The sequence below is a fragment of the Cotesia glomerata genome, linkage group LG8 (assembly GCF_020080835.1).
Source record: "Cotesia glomerata isolate CgM1 linkage group LG8, MPM_Cglom_v2.3, whole genome shotgun sequence".
Taxonomy (NCBI): Eukaryota; Metazoa; Arthropoda; class Insecta; order Hymenoptera; family Braconidae; genus Cotesia; species Cotesia glomerata.
Window position 1 is genome coordinate 7,115,752 of NC_058165.1, and position 17,924 is coordinate 7,133,675.

General features: G+C 28.7%; 3 protein-coding genes and 1 long non-coding RNA gene across 5 annotated transcripts; 2 read left to right on the top strand and 2 right to left on the bottom strand.

Annotated features, from left to right (window-relative positions):
* Positions 1 to 3,915: 3,915 nt before the first annotated feature.
* LOC123270238 lies at positions 3,916 to 8,662 on the bottom strand. Its single transcript, XR_006510547.1, has 4 exons — positions 8,143 to 8,662; positions 6,756 to 6,932; positions 6,049 to 6,206; positions 3,916 to 4,570 (listed from the first exon to the last, which is right to left on the bottom strand). It is a non-coding gene; the product is annotated as an uncharacterized LOC123270238 (long non-coding RNA).
* A 136-nt stretch (positions 8,663 to 8,798) lies between these two features.
* LOC123270226 lies at positions 8,799 to 12,427 on the top strand. Of its 2 annotated transcripts, none has more exons than XM_044736192.1 (3): positions 8,799 to 9,459; positions 11,612 to 11,771; positions 11,955 to 12,427. In XM_044736192.1, the coding sequence occupies exons 1-3, from the start codon at positions 8,944 to 8,946 to the stop codon at positions 12,128 to 12,130; spliced, it is 852 nt and encodes a 283-aa protein (XP_044592127.1). In that variant the 5' UTR covers positions 8,799 to 8,943; the 3' UTR covers positions 12,131 to 12,427. The 2 variants fall into 2 exon arrangements, with proteins under 2 accessions (XP_044592127.1, XP_044592128.1); XM_044736193.1 differs by having other exon boundaries at positions 8,800 to 9,459; positions 11,944 to 12,118.
* An 874-nt stretch (positions 12,428 to 13,301) lies between these two features.
* LOC123270227 (nucleoside diphosphate-linked moiety X motif 8) lies at positions 13,302 to 15,938 on the bottom strand. Its single transcript, XM_044736194.1, has 2 exons — positions 15,741 to 15,938; positions 13,302 to 14,009 (listed from the first exon to the last, which is right to left on the bottom strand). The coding sequence occupies exons 1-2, from the start codon at positions 15,792 to 15,794 to the stop codon at positions 13,347 to 13,349; spliced, it is 717 nt and encodes a 238-aa protein (XP_044592129.1). The 5' UTR covers positions 15,795 to 15,938; the 3' UTR covers positions 13,302 to 13,346.
* Positions 15,939 to 16,088: 150 nt separating this feature from the next.
* LOC123270229 (sugar transporter SWEET1) lies at positions 16,089 to 17,810 on the top strand. The gene is made up of 4 exons (XM_044736196.1): positions 16,089 to 16,222; positions 16,306 to 16,383; positions 17,107 to 17,389; positions 17,507 to 17,810. The coding sequence occupies exons 1-4, from the start codon at positions 16,146 to 16,148 to the stop codon at positions 17,720 to 17,722; spliced, it is 654 nt and encodes a 217-aa protein (XP_044592131.1). The 5' UTR covers positions 16,089 to 16,145; the 3' UTR covers positions 17,723 to 17,810.
* The last annotated feature ends 114 nt before the right edge of the window (positions 17,811 to 17,924 follow it).

Below are 17,924 nucleotides of genomic sequence, written 5' to 3' on the forward strand. Positions count from 1 at the left end.
AGATATTTGATAGCAAGAAGGAGCTGGAAGGAGGAAGGACGAATTGGTAGTAGATGAATGGAACTAATAATTATTTCCTGTAGATAGTTGCTTATAATACTGGTCGAGGTTGCAGTAGTGTCCTGGGATGATTGAATGTTAATGACCTTAATGAACGCAACGAGTGGCCTGGAGTAAGACCGGAGCATTGACATTAAGATAAGTTTATATCTTTCCATCTCCATCCTTCAGCTCGCTCGCAGTTTCAGAGATCCGAGATGCGCTTTCTGTTATGTGTGTGTTCGAGTTATTACTTATTTATGCATCCAGTGTATGTAGAACCCGTTTGACGTTCCTCCATACGCTCTGCTGAGATAAAACGCCTTTTAATAAGCTAAGCTCAAATATACTTTGTTTATTTATTGTTGTATTATTTATATTTATCTCCGGGCTCTCAAACAGCTAATATTTGATATAATACTGCTTTTATTTGGGCTTCGGCCATGTTTTTGTTTGTTTTCAAGTTATTTATCGACCAGTGCTCTGATGGAAGAATTTATTAATTGCTAATAAATTCATTTATTTAGGAACACTTTTTTATTTTTTCACTTGTTAAAAAGGTAACTAAATACACAGTAAAAAGTTTTTCGTCATTGTGTCAAGTGTAAAAACGTTTGTGTAAAATTTAACATTTTAGTATGTTGATTCAACACAGATTGTGTAAAAAAAAATCATCAACACAAATTCTTGTGTTAAATTTGACGAAAAATTTTTTACTGTGTAGTTTTTTACTATTGAAAAATATTTTTCTAAAAAAATAAGGTTGGCAATAGCCTAATCGGCTCGGTACCTGCATTTTCGAAAGAGTGGGACCAGGGTTCGATTCCAGCGCGCACCAATATTTTTCAATGATTATAAACTAAGAATATGTGCGTTTTATTGCCAGCCTCTGTGCCGGTCGGGTTTTCTGTGGTTTTCCCATATAGTTATGGAGGTAAAATGTCATTATAGAAGTACCTCCATACTATTTAAGACCGTAATGCAAATCCAGGTACTGATTATAACGTGTTACTATCTAGAAGAGGGTGAGGTTAGGAAAACTATACTAAAGAAAGCAATAATATCGTGAATGGCACCCGAATGGATCCTGACGGTCACTATCCAGACTGCTACTCTTAGCTGTACGGATTTTACCGGTAACGATTCACTCTTTACTATACAGTAGATGATGCCGAGCAGAAATAGTTATTTTCGATACGTATGCGCAAAGGTAGGTATTTTGGTAAGCTTGAAGTGACGTCACGAGGCTGAGATTATGAGTGCATTCTCAACAAAACCGAGTACGTTGTTATCGGTCGAGCGAAGCGAGACCAGATAAAACGTACGAGGTTTTGTTGAGAATGTATTTATAATCTCAGACGAGTATCATCACTTCAAGTTTATTACCAAAATGCTAATCTTTGCGGATTTGTATCGAACAAAATTTTTAACTTCCCGCTAAGAAAATCGAAGATTTTCAAAAATCGGGAAGTTATTGTTTTCACCCCGTTTTGCAAAAATCGAGTTTTCATCAGATCTCGACGTTTGAAGGTCACAGAAAGCTTCCCTGACTATCCCCGCGAGGTTGTCACGGTGTGTGTGTGTGTGTGTGTGTGTGTGTGTGTGTGTGTGTGTGTGTGTGTGTGTGTGTGTGTGTGTGTGTGAAAGTATGTGAACCGCTTATAACTTTTGAACGGCTTGACCGATTTCATCGCGGTTGGTGCCATTCAAAAGGGCTTGACCAAACTTAGATTTTGAAAACTATTTGGACCGATTCAGATCAATAGATTTTGAGAAATCTTCAAAAAACTGAAAAAAAAAATTTTTTCAAATGTGGTTTTTTTGGAATAACTTTTAAACGGCTTAAAGGTTCAATTCCAAAAACTAATTAGCTCTTAACCTCAAAAAACCACGTCGATCGCCACCAATCCGGTCAAAATCGGTTGATTCGTTCGAGAGATATCGTGAACGAAAGAAAACCGAAAAAAGTGTTTTTTCGGAATAACTCCAAAATTCCTAGCGCGATCAATTCAAAATTTGAGATTCTTTGTGAGGCTTGAAAAACTGCGTCGAATGCTTCTAACCACGCAAAAACGGTTTATTCATTCAAAAGTTATTGCGGTTTAAAAATTCAAAAAATAGTGTCTTATCAAATCTCTATCAGACTTTTGAGCTCGAAGTGCTTTAAAGCATAGAAAAGCAATCTCTTTGAGCTCGGAGAGCTCAAAATAACCCATAAATTGTATTTTTGAGCTCGAAGAGCTCAAAAACGTCATTGGTGCACTGATAGAAGGATTTGTTTATAGTTAAAAAGATTTGTTAATATTTAACAAATCATTTATTAGAAGCCATTTGTTAGGCCTTAACAAATATTTCTTAGTATTTAAAAAGATTTATTAATATTTAATAAATGAATATCAGATTTATTAAATACAAACAAATCATTTTAAATACTAAGAAATATTTATTTAATATTAAAAAATGGTCTCTAATAAATGATTTGTTACATATTAAAAAATATTATTTAATACAAATAAATCCTTCTATCAGTGTGCAATTTTAAGCGCCTAAGTATGGAATTAGCGGGAAGTTGCAGGGATGGCCTTCAGGGTCAACCGTTTTCCTAATTTTTTGTAATAGCAACGGCGAAACTCGGATTTGAGAGGATGCAAATAAAATTTTATTCATTTATGAACTATCACACGTAAATAAATGGCAAACTAAAATATTAGTAAAATTGTTTACAAGAATCGAATTGTCGCAAAGATTTTTTTTTTCGATTCATACTCTCCCTGGCAGACCATTGTAGAAATAAACGAAACTAATTATCCTATAGTGCTTTTTAGCATCCATGCGGGAATGTAGAGAGAGATAGAGAGCGAGATGTCACTTATCGATACGTGTGCGTGAAAAGTAGACTCAACTATAGATGTCCAGATATCATTCACTTTACCCCTCCTAAATATAGCTCGAAAATCCAAGTCTCGCGGTTAGTATTACAAAAACTTTTTTTTCAGTCGCATTGTTTATTCATATAAAAAAAATGAAAAAAAATAAATTTAAATATTTTTAGTGTTATTCAAGAATGTGTTTGTTGAGCTGAATAAATTTCATATTAATATCTATAATAGTTTCTGGGTAAAAAAAAATCATGAATATTGGCTTCTTTCAAGCGCCAGAACCAGAGAACGACCTTTTAAGGTAGCTGTCGTGATTACGGCATAACGTCAGAAAATTCTAAATTTTTGTGTACTTATTAAGGACATGATGATATAAAATTACCCTAAAGATTTGAAGTTGATTGACCATCTATAACCCGAGATGAATTCAATTAAAAATTCGACATTTAACATTGATTGAATATGCTCTCTACAGTTCTATACCAGTTTCTTAGTTATAAAAAAAAAAAAACTAACCGACAGAAACTTTCAAAAAACTGACAGTCTTTTAATGTATTTGTGAGTTTAAAAAAATTTTTTTGAACGTCTAATTATTTATAAATAACGGATTAAAGTTCAAAAATTTATGAAAAAATATATATCTACGGAGTCGGACAGAAACAATTGTATGGGTTGTGTCTCCACGGGTACAGTCTTGCGTAAAAATGATGGATAACTTATATAGCTACAAGCTCATATACTTTTGCGGCGCGTATAATCTTTAATTTTTTGACAGTACTGTACCATGACAACTACCTTAAATACTTAAATTTATTTTAACACACTGATAGAAGAATTTATTAACTGTTAATCAATTCATTTATCTGAGAACAATTCGTTGATCTATTAAATATAATTCAATATTTATTAACAGTTAATAAATATTTTTGAAATGATCTAATGTTAAAAAATCATTTATAAATAATTAATAAAATTTATTTACAATCAACAAATCCTTTCTTATCAGTAGATGAAAATAAATTTATCTACCTAAGATTTCTTAATCCAAAAGCGAAATTATTTCCCAGACAACTAGAGATGTCTTGCTTAAACAATTTCTTGACTTGAATTCTCACTTCGAAAGTCTAAAGGATAATAAATAGCTGGCGCTGTCAACATTTTTATCTTTTGGTATTTTATTTCATTTATTTTAGTGTTAAAAGTTCTTGTGAATTCTGTGTAGGCTAATTGACGTAGCACGAGCCGGCAGACTTTAAGTAACCAAAGTACTTGTTGCTGGTTATTATTGTTGTTATTATCATTAAATTAGTAGTAGTGTAGTAGGTTTAAAAATGAGTTATAAAGTCAGCTTTAGACTCTAGACTGACTTTGGCTGGAATAATATGAGACCAAGAAGAATAAGAGCAAGAAGAAGAAGAAGAGGGCACTCGAGATAAAGAATAAGAAGTAGCGCCTCGAGCTCTGCAAAGTTAAAAGTTAAGACTCTGCTCAAGACTCGTCCATATTCCATCCGAGCAACAACTAAACCGGCCAACCGATGCCTGATCTTTTGAGCACCGAGAGATCGCAATTACGCAAATTGCTGCTCTGTTCTCGCCTCCTCGGGCGCTCCAAACCCCCTCGAGATGAAAAATATCCAGGCGAGGATAACCCTGTATATAAAAATAACTTTTTTAAATCATTTATGATATTTTTTACCTATTTGTTAACTTAGTAATTATAATTATTTTTATAAAAGTTTTTACAGGATTGTACGCACTTGGAATTTTGAAATATGAATTTTTTTTTATTACATTTTTATAATGTGGGGTAAAAGAATCAAATATTAACCAGGCAGCATAACAATTTGATAAAAAAAAATCAGTAATTTCACTTTTTATTCAGTACATAATTATCAATTTTTAATTATACTTTAAATAAAAATTTGCGCACGCACATAAATAAATGCAGTTGTAATAATAAAAGAATAAAAAAAAAATAAGTTTGTGTACAAATGTCAGAAAGTTGTGAAAATTGACCATTAGAATTTCACCGTGTTTGATAAGTGCATTTATGATCAATTTATATGAAATTAGATGCTTCATAATCAATAAATAAATATTTGTCAATAAAATTGAATATCGAAAATTAATTATCAATCATTTTTGTCAGAAAAAGCATGTCAATAATTGAAATAATACTCTGGTCAACAATTGATGTTGTAAATTTTATCCAATTACTTAATATTAGTATGGCTTCGGTCATTGATTTCAATATGAGTATTAAAGATAATATTGTATCAGAATACAGAACAATTAACAACAATATTGAAATTATTAACATGTCAGTGAATAGGCTACCAAATGTCGAAACTATTATAGATTAAAAATAAAAGTTATTTATGTTTAGTAAGCATAATACTATACTGGTCAATATTTAGAACTTAGGCGGTCAATATTTGGTGCGCAATGGTCAATATTCGGAGAAATCGGCTGTAACGTTAATTATTACAATTTAATAATTATTATTATGTTTTTTATAAACAAAAGTATTATATTTTTTAAATTAAAATTATAAAAAAAACATAAAACTCGTTTCAACTCATAAACTCTTTCAATAAATATCATATGATTTTTTCGTATCTTCAGTATTTAAACTAAAATTTAGATATTAAACTTCCTTAACACTTAATTTAATCCAAGACTATTGAACTCAAATTTGAAACTAAAATTCTGGCTAAACGATAAGAGATAGATGAGAATTAATAAGATCTTTTTTGGTAGAAAATTAAATTTCCTACAAGAAAAGTATCCTATGATTCTTTTGTATCATCAGTATTTAAACCAGATTTTAAAGATTTGATCATTTCGTATTAATTTCTTGACAAAAATAGTATATACATTTCTTTAGATTTTGATTTGATTATTCTAAATGACTTTCGTAAGTTAAAAAAATAATTATTTGCAAAAAAAAAGAACTCAAAATTAAAGTTAAGGCTCACTACTATAAGTTCATCAATTTTCATATCAATCAATTAAAAGCTTTCTTTAGAAAAAAAATGATTCAGAAATCTTTTTTTTCAGTTTTCTAAGTGCGTAGGACCCCTCAAGAAAACATTAAAATCTCAAATACAATAAAAAAGTGAAATCACCTTGTAATTTTCTTTGTCAAAAATTCACCTTGGAATTTTAAAGCAGCTAAATTATTCAATGAATTTTAATCGTTTGCTTACGTTTATCATAAATAAATATTTTTATCAGCGTATATAAAATCACGCAGTTTAATGATTCTTCCAGTTATTACTCAACTCTAGTTTTTGCAACAAAACATTAATTATCAGTTTTAAAATAATATATCAAAATGATGAGTAAAATAATAAAGTTAATAATTCTGATTACATTAATAATTTTTTCAATAATAACAATTAGTAGAAGCAAACCTCCAAGAAGAGTGACTAATATAAATTTGATAAGACTCGGTTAAACGATCCAGGTAAATTTATAAAAATAATTATAATAAATGAATAAAAGGTTCAGAGTAAGAGTAAAAAAGTGAAATGTCAATTGCAGCAAAAAATCGGGTGCGAAAAAAAATGAGTAATCTTGGCGGGGTGTGAGGAGATACAGTATAAAACCTCGGATGGAGGATGGAGTGAAGGATGTGGTGCAGCAGCAGCAGGATCAGCAGCAGCAACTGGTAGTATAGGCGAGCACGCCCAAGAAAAGAGATCGAGAGTAGGAGGCAAGTGGATAGGAATGTACACCAGGTACGGGTCTCTACTCGGACGAAGGAGGAGCTGTCGGCGGTGAAAAATCACCCCGCTACCACTACCGCGGTCAGAGCATCTGCTCTACATACCTGGGCTCTCAACCAGCACCTTCTTGCGCCGCATTCAACAAGTTCATGAATTCTCTGTTTGCTTCTTTGCTCAAACTTCCTTCCTAAAAAATTGGGGCGCTTTTTCAATCAGGACTATTGACTGACAAATTCAATCATTGGTACAAAGTTGATTTTTATTTCAACTTTTAATCTTTTCTAAAAAAAAAAAAAAAAAAAAAAAAAAATGTAAAATTAAATTAAATAAAAATACAATTGCTTTTAAAAACTCTGATTTGAAGATTTCTTCTTTAATAGAAAATTTTTTAACTTTTACTGAAAAAAATTTAATGAATTATAAGTAAATTGCTTGATAAATTCCAAAAGAGCGTATTACAGCAGTTATAGGGTTTTGTGCCAAAAAAGCGTATAAAAAAATTTTTTTTTGCCATTCAATTCAAAATCGTTTAAAATATCAAAATCAACATAAAAAATTTTTTGAATTACTTAAACCTTAAAAGAGTATTTCAAGATATACAAAAAAAAAAAATTTTTTTTAAGCCAAAAGGGCGTAGAAAAATAATTGATGTTTTACTATGGGGTCCAAGATTTTTTCTCAAAAATATTTGTCTTAGAAAAAAAGTTGTGGAAAATTTAATTTTCTACGAGAATGTCTCTTATAATTTTTCTATACGACCAAAATTTTCACCGTGATTCTTCAATTAAGATCCACAATAAATTATTCAAATTTGTGTTAATTATTAAAATTTTAGTTTTTAAATTGCGGCATTCTTATTGGTCTTTACAAAATATTATGACATTTTTTTCTACAAAATTTAATTTTGAATATCTTTTAGTTAACCCGTCAGCACTCACGTTATGAGAATTTTGCTCACACAACAACATCCGACTTATAGAGCGGCGCTGTAGTGCAAGTGAGATACTAAAATTCACGTGAGTTATGACGGGTTAAAAAATTTTTTTATACTACCATTATTTCCGCTGTAAAATCCTGGCCATATTTATTGCATAACGTTGACAAAAAGCTTGAAAAATAAAGCTAGATCAAAATAATACCCAGGGTCTAAAAATCAACTGTAGAGAGAAGGTACCAATGGATTAATTAGATAATTAGATACGACTAAAATTTTCTACGCCTTTTTGGCTTTAAATCACAAAATTTTGAAGTTCTTAAAGCCAAAAGGGCATATAATTTCAGAGATACGTACTTTTGACATACGAAAATTTTTTAATTCTAAACTTAAAATATAATTGGAAAGTGATTAGCAAAAAAAATTTTTCTTCGCCCTTTTGGCATTTATCACTTGAACTAGTTAAATAAAGTAGACAATTAAAAAAAAAAAATTAAAGAAGAAAATGAAAGAAAAAGTAATTTACAAAAAGACCGAGTTTAAATAACGTTGAGAACCTCGAGAAATCAGTGTGGTGAAGCGAAGCAAGATATATACGTGCGGCTGGGCTACCGGTCGGTCGGGTCGGGTCGCTGTTCTCCTGTGTTCAGTGTTTCATTCCTCCCTTTATTCGTTATACGTATTTCGTATCGGTGTTGTTTTTGTTTTGTTGTTTATCTGTCTCGCTTCTCATCTCACTCTTCTCTCGGTGCTCTTACTCCGATCTCAGCTGGGCTGAAACTCGCCACCAGGCATTCGCCGCACTCTCACCTCTCACCCCTCATCTTGATGTTCGACAAAAAAAAAACCGCTAAATAATAAATAAAAATTATCCTCTCCGGCCTTTTGCCCTCTGATGCCTCATATGCATACTCGATTATTGTTTTATTGCTCTTATAAAACTCTGATCTCATCCCCTAACATTTCTTCTCTTCTATTCCGTCAGCTTATTTTCTATTGCATTGTTCCTTCTTATTCTTCTTCTTTATTTTAGTAGAATAAAATTTTCGGTAATTTGTTCTGGAATAACAAATTTGTCTTCATTAAAAAATAAAAACATTTAACTAAAAAAAAAAAAAAAATTATTTACTTAAAAAAAAAAAAATACCCAGGTAAAAATTATCTTCATGATCTTGCGCACTGGATGCATATTTCCAAATAATCAATACCCCTGCAAGCTTTTAGTCATGACTAAACATTGAACGTAGCAAGTACCGCGTCTGAAAAGTGAAAATAAATTACCATGTAAAAAAAATTTTTTAAATAAAATAAAAGAATAATTATAAAATCAAAAATCAATAAGAAAAAATAAACTTACCATGGATGGACGAATGTCTTTGGGAATAAATGTCAGTATAATAATTATCCTTATAATATTCGCAGTAATACTTGTTCTTCCTTTCCGACTATTGCTTGACACTAATTACGAGGATACACATGCCAATACTTTGTCCAATGACAACAATAAAAACAGCATTAATGGAGTCGATGAAGAAGAAATGAAAATTCCAGAGGAGAAGATTGACTTCGCTAAACTGAAGCTGTGTCCGTACAAATACCAAATGATTTTTGAGAGTATCTTTGTGGATTACTACGACAAAAATTGCACGTACAAATTAGACAGTATTAAGAGTGGAAGTAAGACAATTACTAATGATAATGATAATGAGACTGAAGAGACTACAAAAAGCGGTACAAATTTGTCCAGTCCGAGTTTCCGAATTATTCGTCCGAAATCAGTACCTGTCACGGATTACATCCTTATTATGATGCTGGTGTTTTCCGTAATCGGTGCCTTTGTAGAATATTTACGGATACGTTTCATAAATACTCAGGTACGATCTTTTATTAATTATCAATTATTAATTTTTTTTATTTTTATTTTTCTCCAGGATATCTTGCCATTAACAAAATTTTTTATTGAAGTTCTTTTAAGTTTGTCAACTCTTCCGGTTTTACATTTAGATGACGCATTTACTCTAGTGAAGATTCAGGATTATCGAGTTTTAATTAAAGATTTTATTGGAGACGATAAAAAAGTTGACATTTAGCATTTTATTTTTATTTTTTGGTTAAAAATAAACTAATTTTTATAAAAACGTCCATTTACTTTAGTGTTAAGATTTTTTTTTAATGATTTAGAGTCTGTTGAATGATAACTCAAGGGGTTATACCTAGATGAAATATTCTAAAAATCGATTTTTTTTTTTAGTTTTCAAAATGTACTTATATTGCATCCCTTAAGCGTGATCGCGCAAAAGCATCGCTCTACTAGGGCTTAAAAATCAAGTTTCCTATCTTGTCAAGAGAAATTGTATTTTTAATCCATAATCCTCGTACAAATGTTTAAGAAAAATACACTGGTGGCAAGAAGAATGATTACTGAACTAATTAAAAACACCGCTTAGTAAATTAATTATCAATTTTAGTAAAAAAACCAGTTTTTTTAAACTTATAGTGGAAATAACTGTCAAAATATAGTGGTGTGGTCAAGATAACTAAAAATATATATAATTTTAGGACTTATTTTTTTTTTTCAGCTTTTTCATTAAACTTTAATGAAGAACCCTATTCAATATCAAAGCTTTATATTGTCTCGTTTAGTTGTAATTAAAACATTTTAATTAGCATTCACACTGAATTTTCCCATTTAGGTCGGTCATATGTTTATTTTTTTTAGTAAACAGAGTTCTCACAGCGACTCTGCGACCGAGACAACGTATGTATGCGTATCGACTTGTAAGTAGTAGATATAACGGAATACGTGAGGGCGTTTCATTCTCGTCATAAATAATTACTGTATGCGGAAAATTAAAAATAAAGAAACAAATATTTAATTTTATGTAAAACATGAGCACTCAAGGCATGCACATTTGGATTTTCCAAATTTTTTAAGTATATTCTCTGAAAATTTCAAATTGATCTGGCAAATATTCTTGAAGATAAATGCATTTTCGTAAGGATATTTCCGGGCGTGCAAAAGTAGGCGAGGCAGGTATAAACGCGTTTTTCTCAAAACGATGTTTTCAAAGTCGATGAGCACGATTTCTCCAAAACGGCTTGACCGATCGGTTAAAAATTTTTACAAAATCTTCTTAGATATATTACCCGAGTATTAATCAAAAGAATAAGATTTCTGACAAATATTTCAATTTTTTAGACTACTTGAAGTGAGAATTTTTTTCAAAAATCGCAATTTTTTTTTTTTTTGGGAAGCTGCCATTATGTCAAAAATTAAAATTTTGACTATTGCTTCGATTAATACCGACATTGATCATTTTTTTTGCCAATCACTTTACAATCATATTCTAAGCTTAAAACTGAAAAAAAATTTGAAAAACTAAAAGGGCGTATGACTAAAAATTTACGCCCTTTTGGCTTTAAGAATTTCAAAATTTATTGATCTAAAGCCAAAAAAGCGTATAAATTTCTAGTGGTATCTGATTGTTTTATTAATCCATCGGGTACCTTCTTTCTACAGTTGATTATCATACCCTGAATATTATTTTTATTTAGCTTTATTTTTCGAGCTTTGTGTCAACCTTATGTAATAAATAGAACATCAATTTTTTTCTAAGCCCTTTTGGCTTAAAGAAAAATTTTTTTTAAGCCAAAAAGGCGTATACCTTGAAATACTGTTTTCTAGGCTTTAGTAATTCAATAAATTTTTCATATTGATCTTGAAATTTTGAGTTGAATGATAAAAAAAAAATTTTTATATCCACCCCTTTGACACAAAAGCTTACCTAACTGCTGTAATACGTCCTTATGGCATTTTTCACGCGATATATTTATTAAATAAAATATCTCTGGAGAGAAAATTACTAAAAAAACACGTTTTCTTGGCTTGCAACTAGGTACAATTCCTTAAATTTTTTTTTAATGGGAAGATATCACTGTTTTTTTCTTTTTTGTAAAATAAAATCATACTTGTTTCTCTATTTCGAAGCAAGGGCAGTATGTTAATCGTCATTCCTGAAAATTCAGGATCCAACATCAAGTGTTGAAAGTACATTGATACCTAGGAGACAGTCAATAGTAGATTTGATGTTACCTAGAAAGTGTATTAGCCGCGAGCAGTTATTAAAAACACAAATGTCATTGGATGTACCAATGGGATGTCAGCGTTCGGCAGTACGAGTGTCTGGTAATAAAAAAAAAAAATTTATATTAATATATTTATTGATTAGTTTAATTATTAAAATAATTTTTTTCTTACAATGTATAAATTTATACTTAAATTTCATCTCATCAATTAAGAGGTTATTAAAACCCAATAAAAGTGTGGAGACAAAGATACCAAAAAAAAACATTAAAAGTTGCGTTCCAGGGACGAGTACACCGCCGTTAATTCGACGGTCATCGTTTCCAGCGTTCGTCACCAAAGAACACGGATTAATAGGTGACTCGACGCCACCTAGGTCACCCCGTCGCCCGTCGACGTCCGTTAATGACACAGAAGGTTTTACGAGTCACCACCGATCGAGACTCATCAGACGTCATTGATCCAATCTTCTTTTAATTGATAATTGATAACTATAATTGTTGTTAAAATTAACAAAACCTTCTCCCATTGTGATCTCTTCTATGTGATATTTAAATTCAGAGCTTGTATATCAAATCAAAGTCTTCGAAGTAAATCAAGTAAATAAACTGTTTAAATTTTCTACAATCTATTGCACACTTTAAATATTTTGCAACGAGCTTCTTATTGAATATTATTCTAATCAAATGTTTACTTAATGTTCAAGTATTGTATCCAGTATTTCATCTGTGGATTAAATAAATAATAATGTTCTTTAATTTTACTTGGTTCTTATTTTGCAACCAAAAATAATTGAGGAGTTTCGTTATTTTTAATGTTCATGAAAATTTGTAAAATATAGTTTTCAATCAATTTTAAAGATTTTATTGATATCGGAAATTTTATGTTAGCCTCATAGAATTTTTTTTTTATATTTTACGTGTAAAAACAATCAATTTTTTTTTAATTTTAAAAATGTCGATTTTTTTTTTTTATTACTTCAAATTTTTCTTTTAAAAGAAAAATGGAAATTTTTTCATAATTCTATTTTTTGATAAATTTTAAGAAAAAAATACGTAATTTAAAAAAAATTCTAAACATTATTTTTATAATTTTAAACATTATCTACCGTAAAACAAAACAATTATTATTTCTTCAATTTTTTTCTTTTTTAATTGTCATTTTTTAACTATTCTATTTTTGATAAACTCAAAGAAAAAATAATTAATTGTTTAAAAAATTTTAAGCAATATTTTTATAAATTTAAACATTATCTATCATAAAACAAAACAATTTTGATTTCTTGAATGTTTTTTTTTTAATTGACATCTTTTGTGAAGAAAAAATATGTAATTGTTCAAACAATTACAAATATTAATTTTATGAGCATGAATATTATAAAACATGAAGAAAACAATCATCATTTCTTCTTATTTAACTCGTTTTATAAATTTGTTTTGTCAGCTTCTCAGTTTATTTATCATTATATATTTATCTTTTCTTAATAATGGGATAGGTAGCGCCATCTTTATCTTTACTATAAACTACCATCTCACTATTAATTTTCCCTGAAGATAAGTCTTCTCAACCGCACTAAAAATAACTAAAAAATAAAATTAAACAAAAACAATTAATCAATAAAGAAGATGATAATTATAAGAAAATAATATTTTTATTGAAACCAATGATACAAAATTCCTACGACACTTTAACAGGCTGCAACATCTTGAACTCATGTTTATAAACCTCAGGAACCAGAGTTTTCATGATAACATGAGTGATGACAGCAGTGAGCCCCCAAATTCGATGCTTACCACCCGTGTAAGCCGGCAAGAGAAACCCTTTCTTAAAATAAGTGTACCCGCACTTATCCGGGTCGCATAAGTCCTTCAAACTTACCACAAAAGCTTCGTCAACTTCTTCGGGGTTGATATCCAGTTTCTTGGGGTCAATTTCTCCAACAAAACCAACCACCGGCATCACATCGACGTCATTTCTGCCGACGAAGTTCCCTCGGGACCAGATTTCTACTTTATCTCTGGGAAGTCTTAGTTCTTCCCAGGTTTCGCGGACCGCGGTTTCTTCGTAGCTTTTGTCTTCACTGTCCTGTATTCCACCAGGAAACGACACCTGACCTCTGTTGGTGCTCAGCTTAAATGATCTGAGGGTGTACAACAATCCTAATTCATTATTGTACAGACAAAGCGGTACCAGCACAGCAGCTTTTTTTTCATTGTCCTTTATTTTCATAGGTCGCAGTTGTTTCAGTCTTGAGATGCATGCTCTCTTATTTTCTTCTGTTAGAATTACATTAGGGTGAAGTTTATCGGATGAATTTTTGAGTGTGGTTATTTTTCTTACCTGAAATAAAAAACTTCATTAATTGTTTGGTAAAATTGATTTTTTTTTTTTTTTAAATTGATAATTTTGTTATTTACGCATTGATAGAAGAATTTGTTTACATGAGTTTCATTAACTGTAAAGAAATTATTTTTTAACATTAAACGATTTAATAAGTGTTTATTAATTGTCAATAACATTCTGTTGAGGCCCTTGAATAAAAAAAGAGTGTAAAAACTAAACTTTGAGACTTTTTATGACTTCAAAACTTCAATAAATTAAATAATTTCATTAGATCAGAATCAATAATAATTTTCGAATAAACAAAATATAAAAAATCAAATTAATAATAAAAATATAGTTGTAATAAATTAGAGAATTTTTTGTAGCAAAAATAATTAGTGAATTGTGAATTCTATCTTTATTATAAAAAAGTATGGCATTATCTGTTTATTAATGAACTTCACATCTTACCGTTAATAAAATGACACTGAAATTAACAAATATCTTTCAATTTTTAGATTTTTATCACAATCATATTATCATGAAAAAAATTAATTAAAAAAATTCTACATGTAGAAATTTATAAAAATTGTAAGTGCAAATTTTCAAAAATAATTTTTTTTTTTTATTATAATTGATTTGCTGTAAAAATTAAAAAAAATTGTCAGATATCTGTTGATTTCAGTACCATTGAACAAAAATAAAAATATGAAAATAATTAAGTAGAAATTTGATACTTTTTATAATTTTTGTAACAAATAAAGTATGTTAAAAAAAATGAGGAAAAAAATTGACATGTAGAAATTTAAAAAAAAATTACAAATGCAATTTTTTAAAAGTAACCTGTGTGGAAATACTCCTCTTTTAAAAGTAAGAAAAAATTTTAGCAAGTAGAAAAAAAAATTCTGAAATTCTTTTTTTTTTTGAAAAAGTCTTCTTAAATATTAACAATTTTTTATTTGATTTTATAAGTCAGATCTGATTACATCGAATATTTATTCGAATATTTGCAAGATTTCGGAATCAATGATATTAAGTATTCTTAGTTGATAAGACTTTCTGCAGAAAATTAATTTTTCAGAAAAAATTTATTTGTTAAATAAATTAAAAAATTATCAAGTGACTGTTAACTCTTATTAAAAAAAAAAGATTTAAAACGATTCAACCCATGCAAAATGTATATCTATATATTTATCAAGTTGAATCGTTTTTAATCCCTGAACCATTTCGAATCGTTTTAAATCTTTTTTTTTTAATAAGTTAACTTTAGCCATACAAAAAATTTTTACTCAAAAAAATTAACTCACTATTAATAAATATGATCTTGAAGTTAACTGACAACTGTAAATTTCTTTGATTATTATAGCAACAAAATTTCTATGAAAAATTTTTTAATAAAAAAATTGCACATTTGGAAATGAAAAAAAAAATTAAAAGTGCAAGCTTTTGAAAAATAATTTTTTTTATAATTGATTTCTTGTAAAAATAAAAAAAAAATTGTCAAATATATGTCGATTTGACTATCATCGATAAATGTTTTAATTCACCGTCAATAAATATTTATTAATTACTTTTCTTCTAAAAATTATTTTTTAATACTTCAAAAATTTATAATATAAATTAATTTCCCGCTTCTTGGTTCTTTCATTACCGACAAGCTAACATCATCGAATAAATTCTCTTGAAAATACCGACCAAGCAAAATGATATCATATTGTCATAAAAAAATTTTTTTTTTTTTCAACTTACAAATTGTCGATAAGGCAAGCGAAACAGAAACAGAGAGCAGTTATAAATCGTCATGGCAACAATTACCTCTTACTTAATATAAAAACACAGTAAACATACAATATCAACAATATAATACTAAGTAAATATTATTTTTCACACAAGTTCGTTGCAAAACATAAATAAGTCCACCACGAGACATGGTGGAGTGAATTCAGCGACCCCAGTGGTCGGTTTGACAAAATTACGGCTAAACATAACATTAATAATATTTTTTTTTTTTTTTTTCACTTTCGCTGATAAAAACTCCGCGAGTTATCGGCTATTAAAATTAAAAATGTGATTGTGGTAGCCGGTGCGCTAAGTAAAATTGTAGGTGGTTTATAACAAAACAAAAAAAATTTATGGATTAATATGTTATAGAAAATGTTTTCAGAAGCATTTAAAGGTTTTTTAGCAACGTCAGCATCTATATGTACAGTATTACAATTTCTGGCTGGCACGTTAGTAATTTTTTATTTAATTTATTAATTATGACTTAGTACTTATATACTTAGTACTAACAGAAATATTTTTTATTTTTTAGATTAGTTTGTAGAAAATATATTATCAATGGCACCACTGGAGATACTTCTGGATTTGCATTTGTTACTTGTCTAATATCGTAAGTATTTTTAATTTATTGATTTTAATGACAAAAATTTAATGATATTGAAATTATTAATGGTATTAAAATTGATAGACACGACAGATTTTTTATTTTTCTTGAATAATAAACTAGGTCGAAAAAATTATTTTTAAAAAATTGCATTTATAATTTTAAAGATGGAATTTTTTGAATTAATTTTTCTTATTATAGTTTATTTGTTAAAAAGTTTACAAAAATTATCAGATCTTTCTTAATTTCAGTATCATAACTATTAACCGGCTGATAATTTTTTTTTGATTAAATTAGACCTAAAAAAATATTTTTAAAAAATTGCATTTATAGTTTTTCAAATTTTCTAGATGTGAAATTTTTTAAAAATTATTTTTGCAATCATTTTTTTAATAAAAAAAAATAATCAGATGTCTGCTAATTTTATTTCTATAAAATTTAATAATTTTAGAGTAACAAAATTTATAAAAATTAAATTAACCGACATCTAAACATTTTTAGAATTTTTTTTATTGAGAATAATATTAGAAAAAAATTAAAAAAAAAAATCTCATTTGTAAAAAACTTAAAAAACTGTAAGTGCAATTTGTAAAAAATAATTTTTAGTTCTAATTTAATCAATGAACATTACAGCTTTAAAAGTAAATTAAAAATCAAAAATTTTATAATATATTTTATTAAAATTGATTTATTTATTATAATTATTATTAAGCATAAATCTATTTCCAGATGCAGCTTTTGGTTAAGATACGGCTGGATGATAAACGATTTTTTTATCATCATTGTCAACTTGTTCGGAGTGTTATTACAGCTGGGTTACATCGCAATTTATACGCTGTATTGTATTAAAAAAACAATAATATTAAGGCAATTTCTATCTGCAGTATTGTTTATCGCAATTGTTTATTCCTGGAGTATTGTTGAAGAAGATAAATCACTAGCGACAGAACATGTTGGAATTTTAAGCTGCGGATTTACGATTTTGTTTTTTGCGTCTCCTCTGACCATGCTGGTAAACTGTTTTATCATTTGACTTATTATTTAGATAAGATTCAGTGGTCAAAATACTGACAAAAATCCGTTTGGAGAAATATTTTGTAAGTTTAAAAAAAATAAATTAATGTTACAGGCTCATGTCATAAAACATAAAAGCGCTGATAGCCTGCCATTTCCTGTAATAATATCATCTCTAGTCGTCTCATGCCAGTGGTTCGCCTACGGAAGTCTTATAGGTGACCCTTACATCCAGTTGCCAAATTTCCTCGGTTGTGTTTTGTCAACATTTCAACTGTCGCTGTTTGTTATTTTTCCAAGCAAAAAAAATGGCGAAGTTCGTCTTGTTTAAATTTTATTTTACTTATCACTAACTATAACATAAACTTATATCATATATCAACAACAAAAAAAAAATATATATATTTATACATATATAGAAAATATATTTTTAAGAAGTGTAGTACTTGATTTTTTTTTTTTTTTTGTAAAAATTACAAAAGTTTAAAATTGTACATTAATAATTATATTTTATTAAAATTAAAAAAAAAACA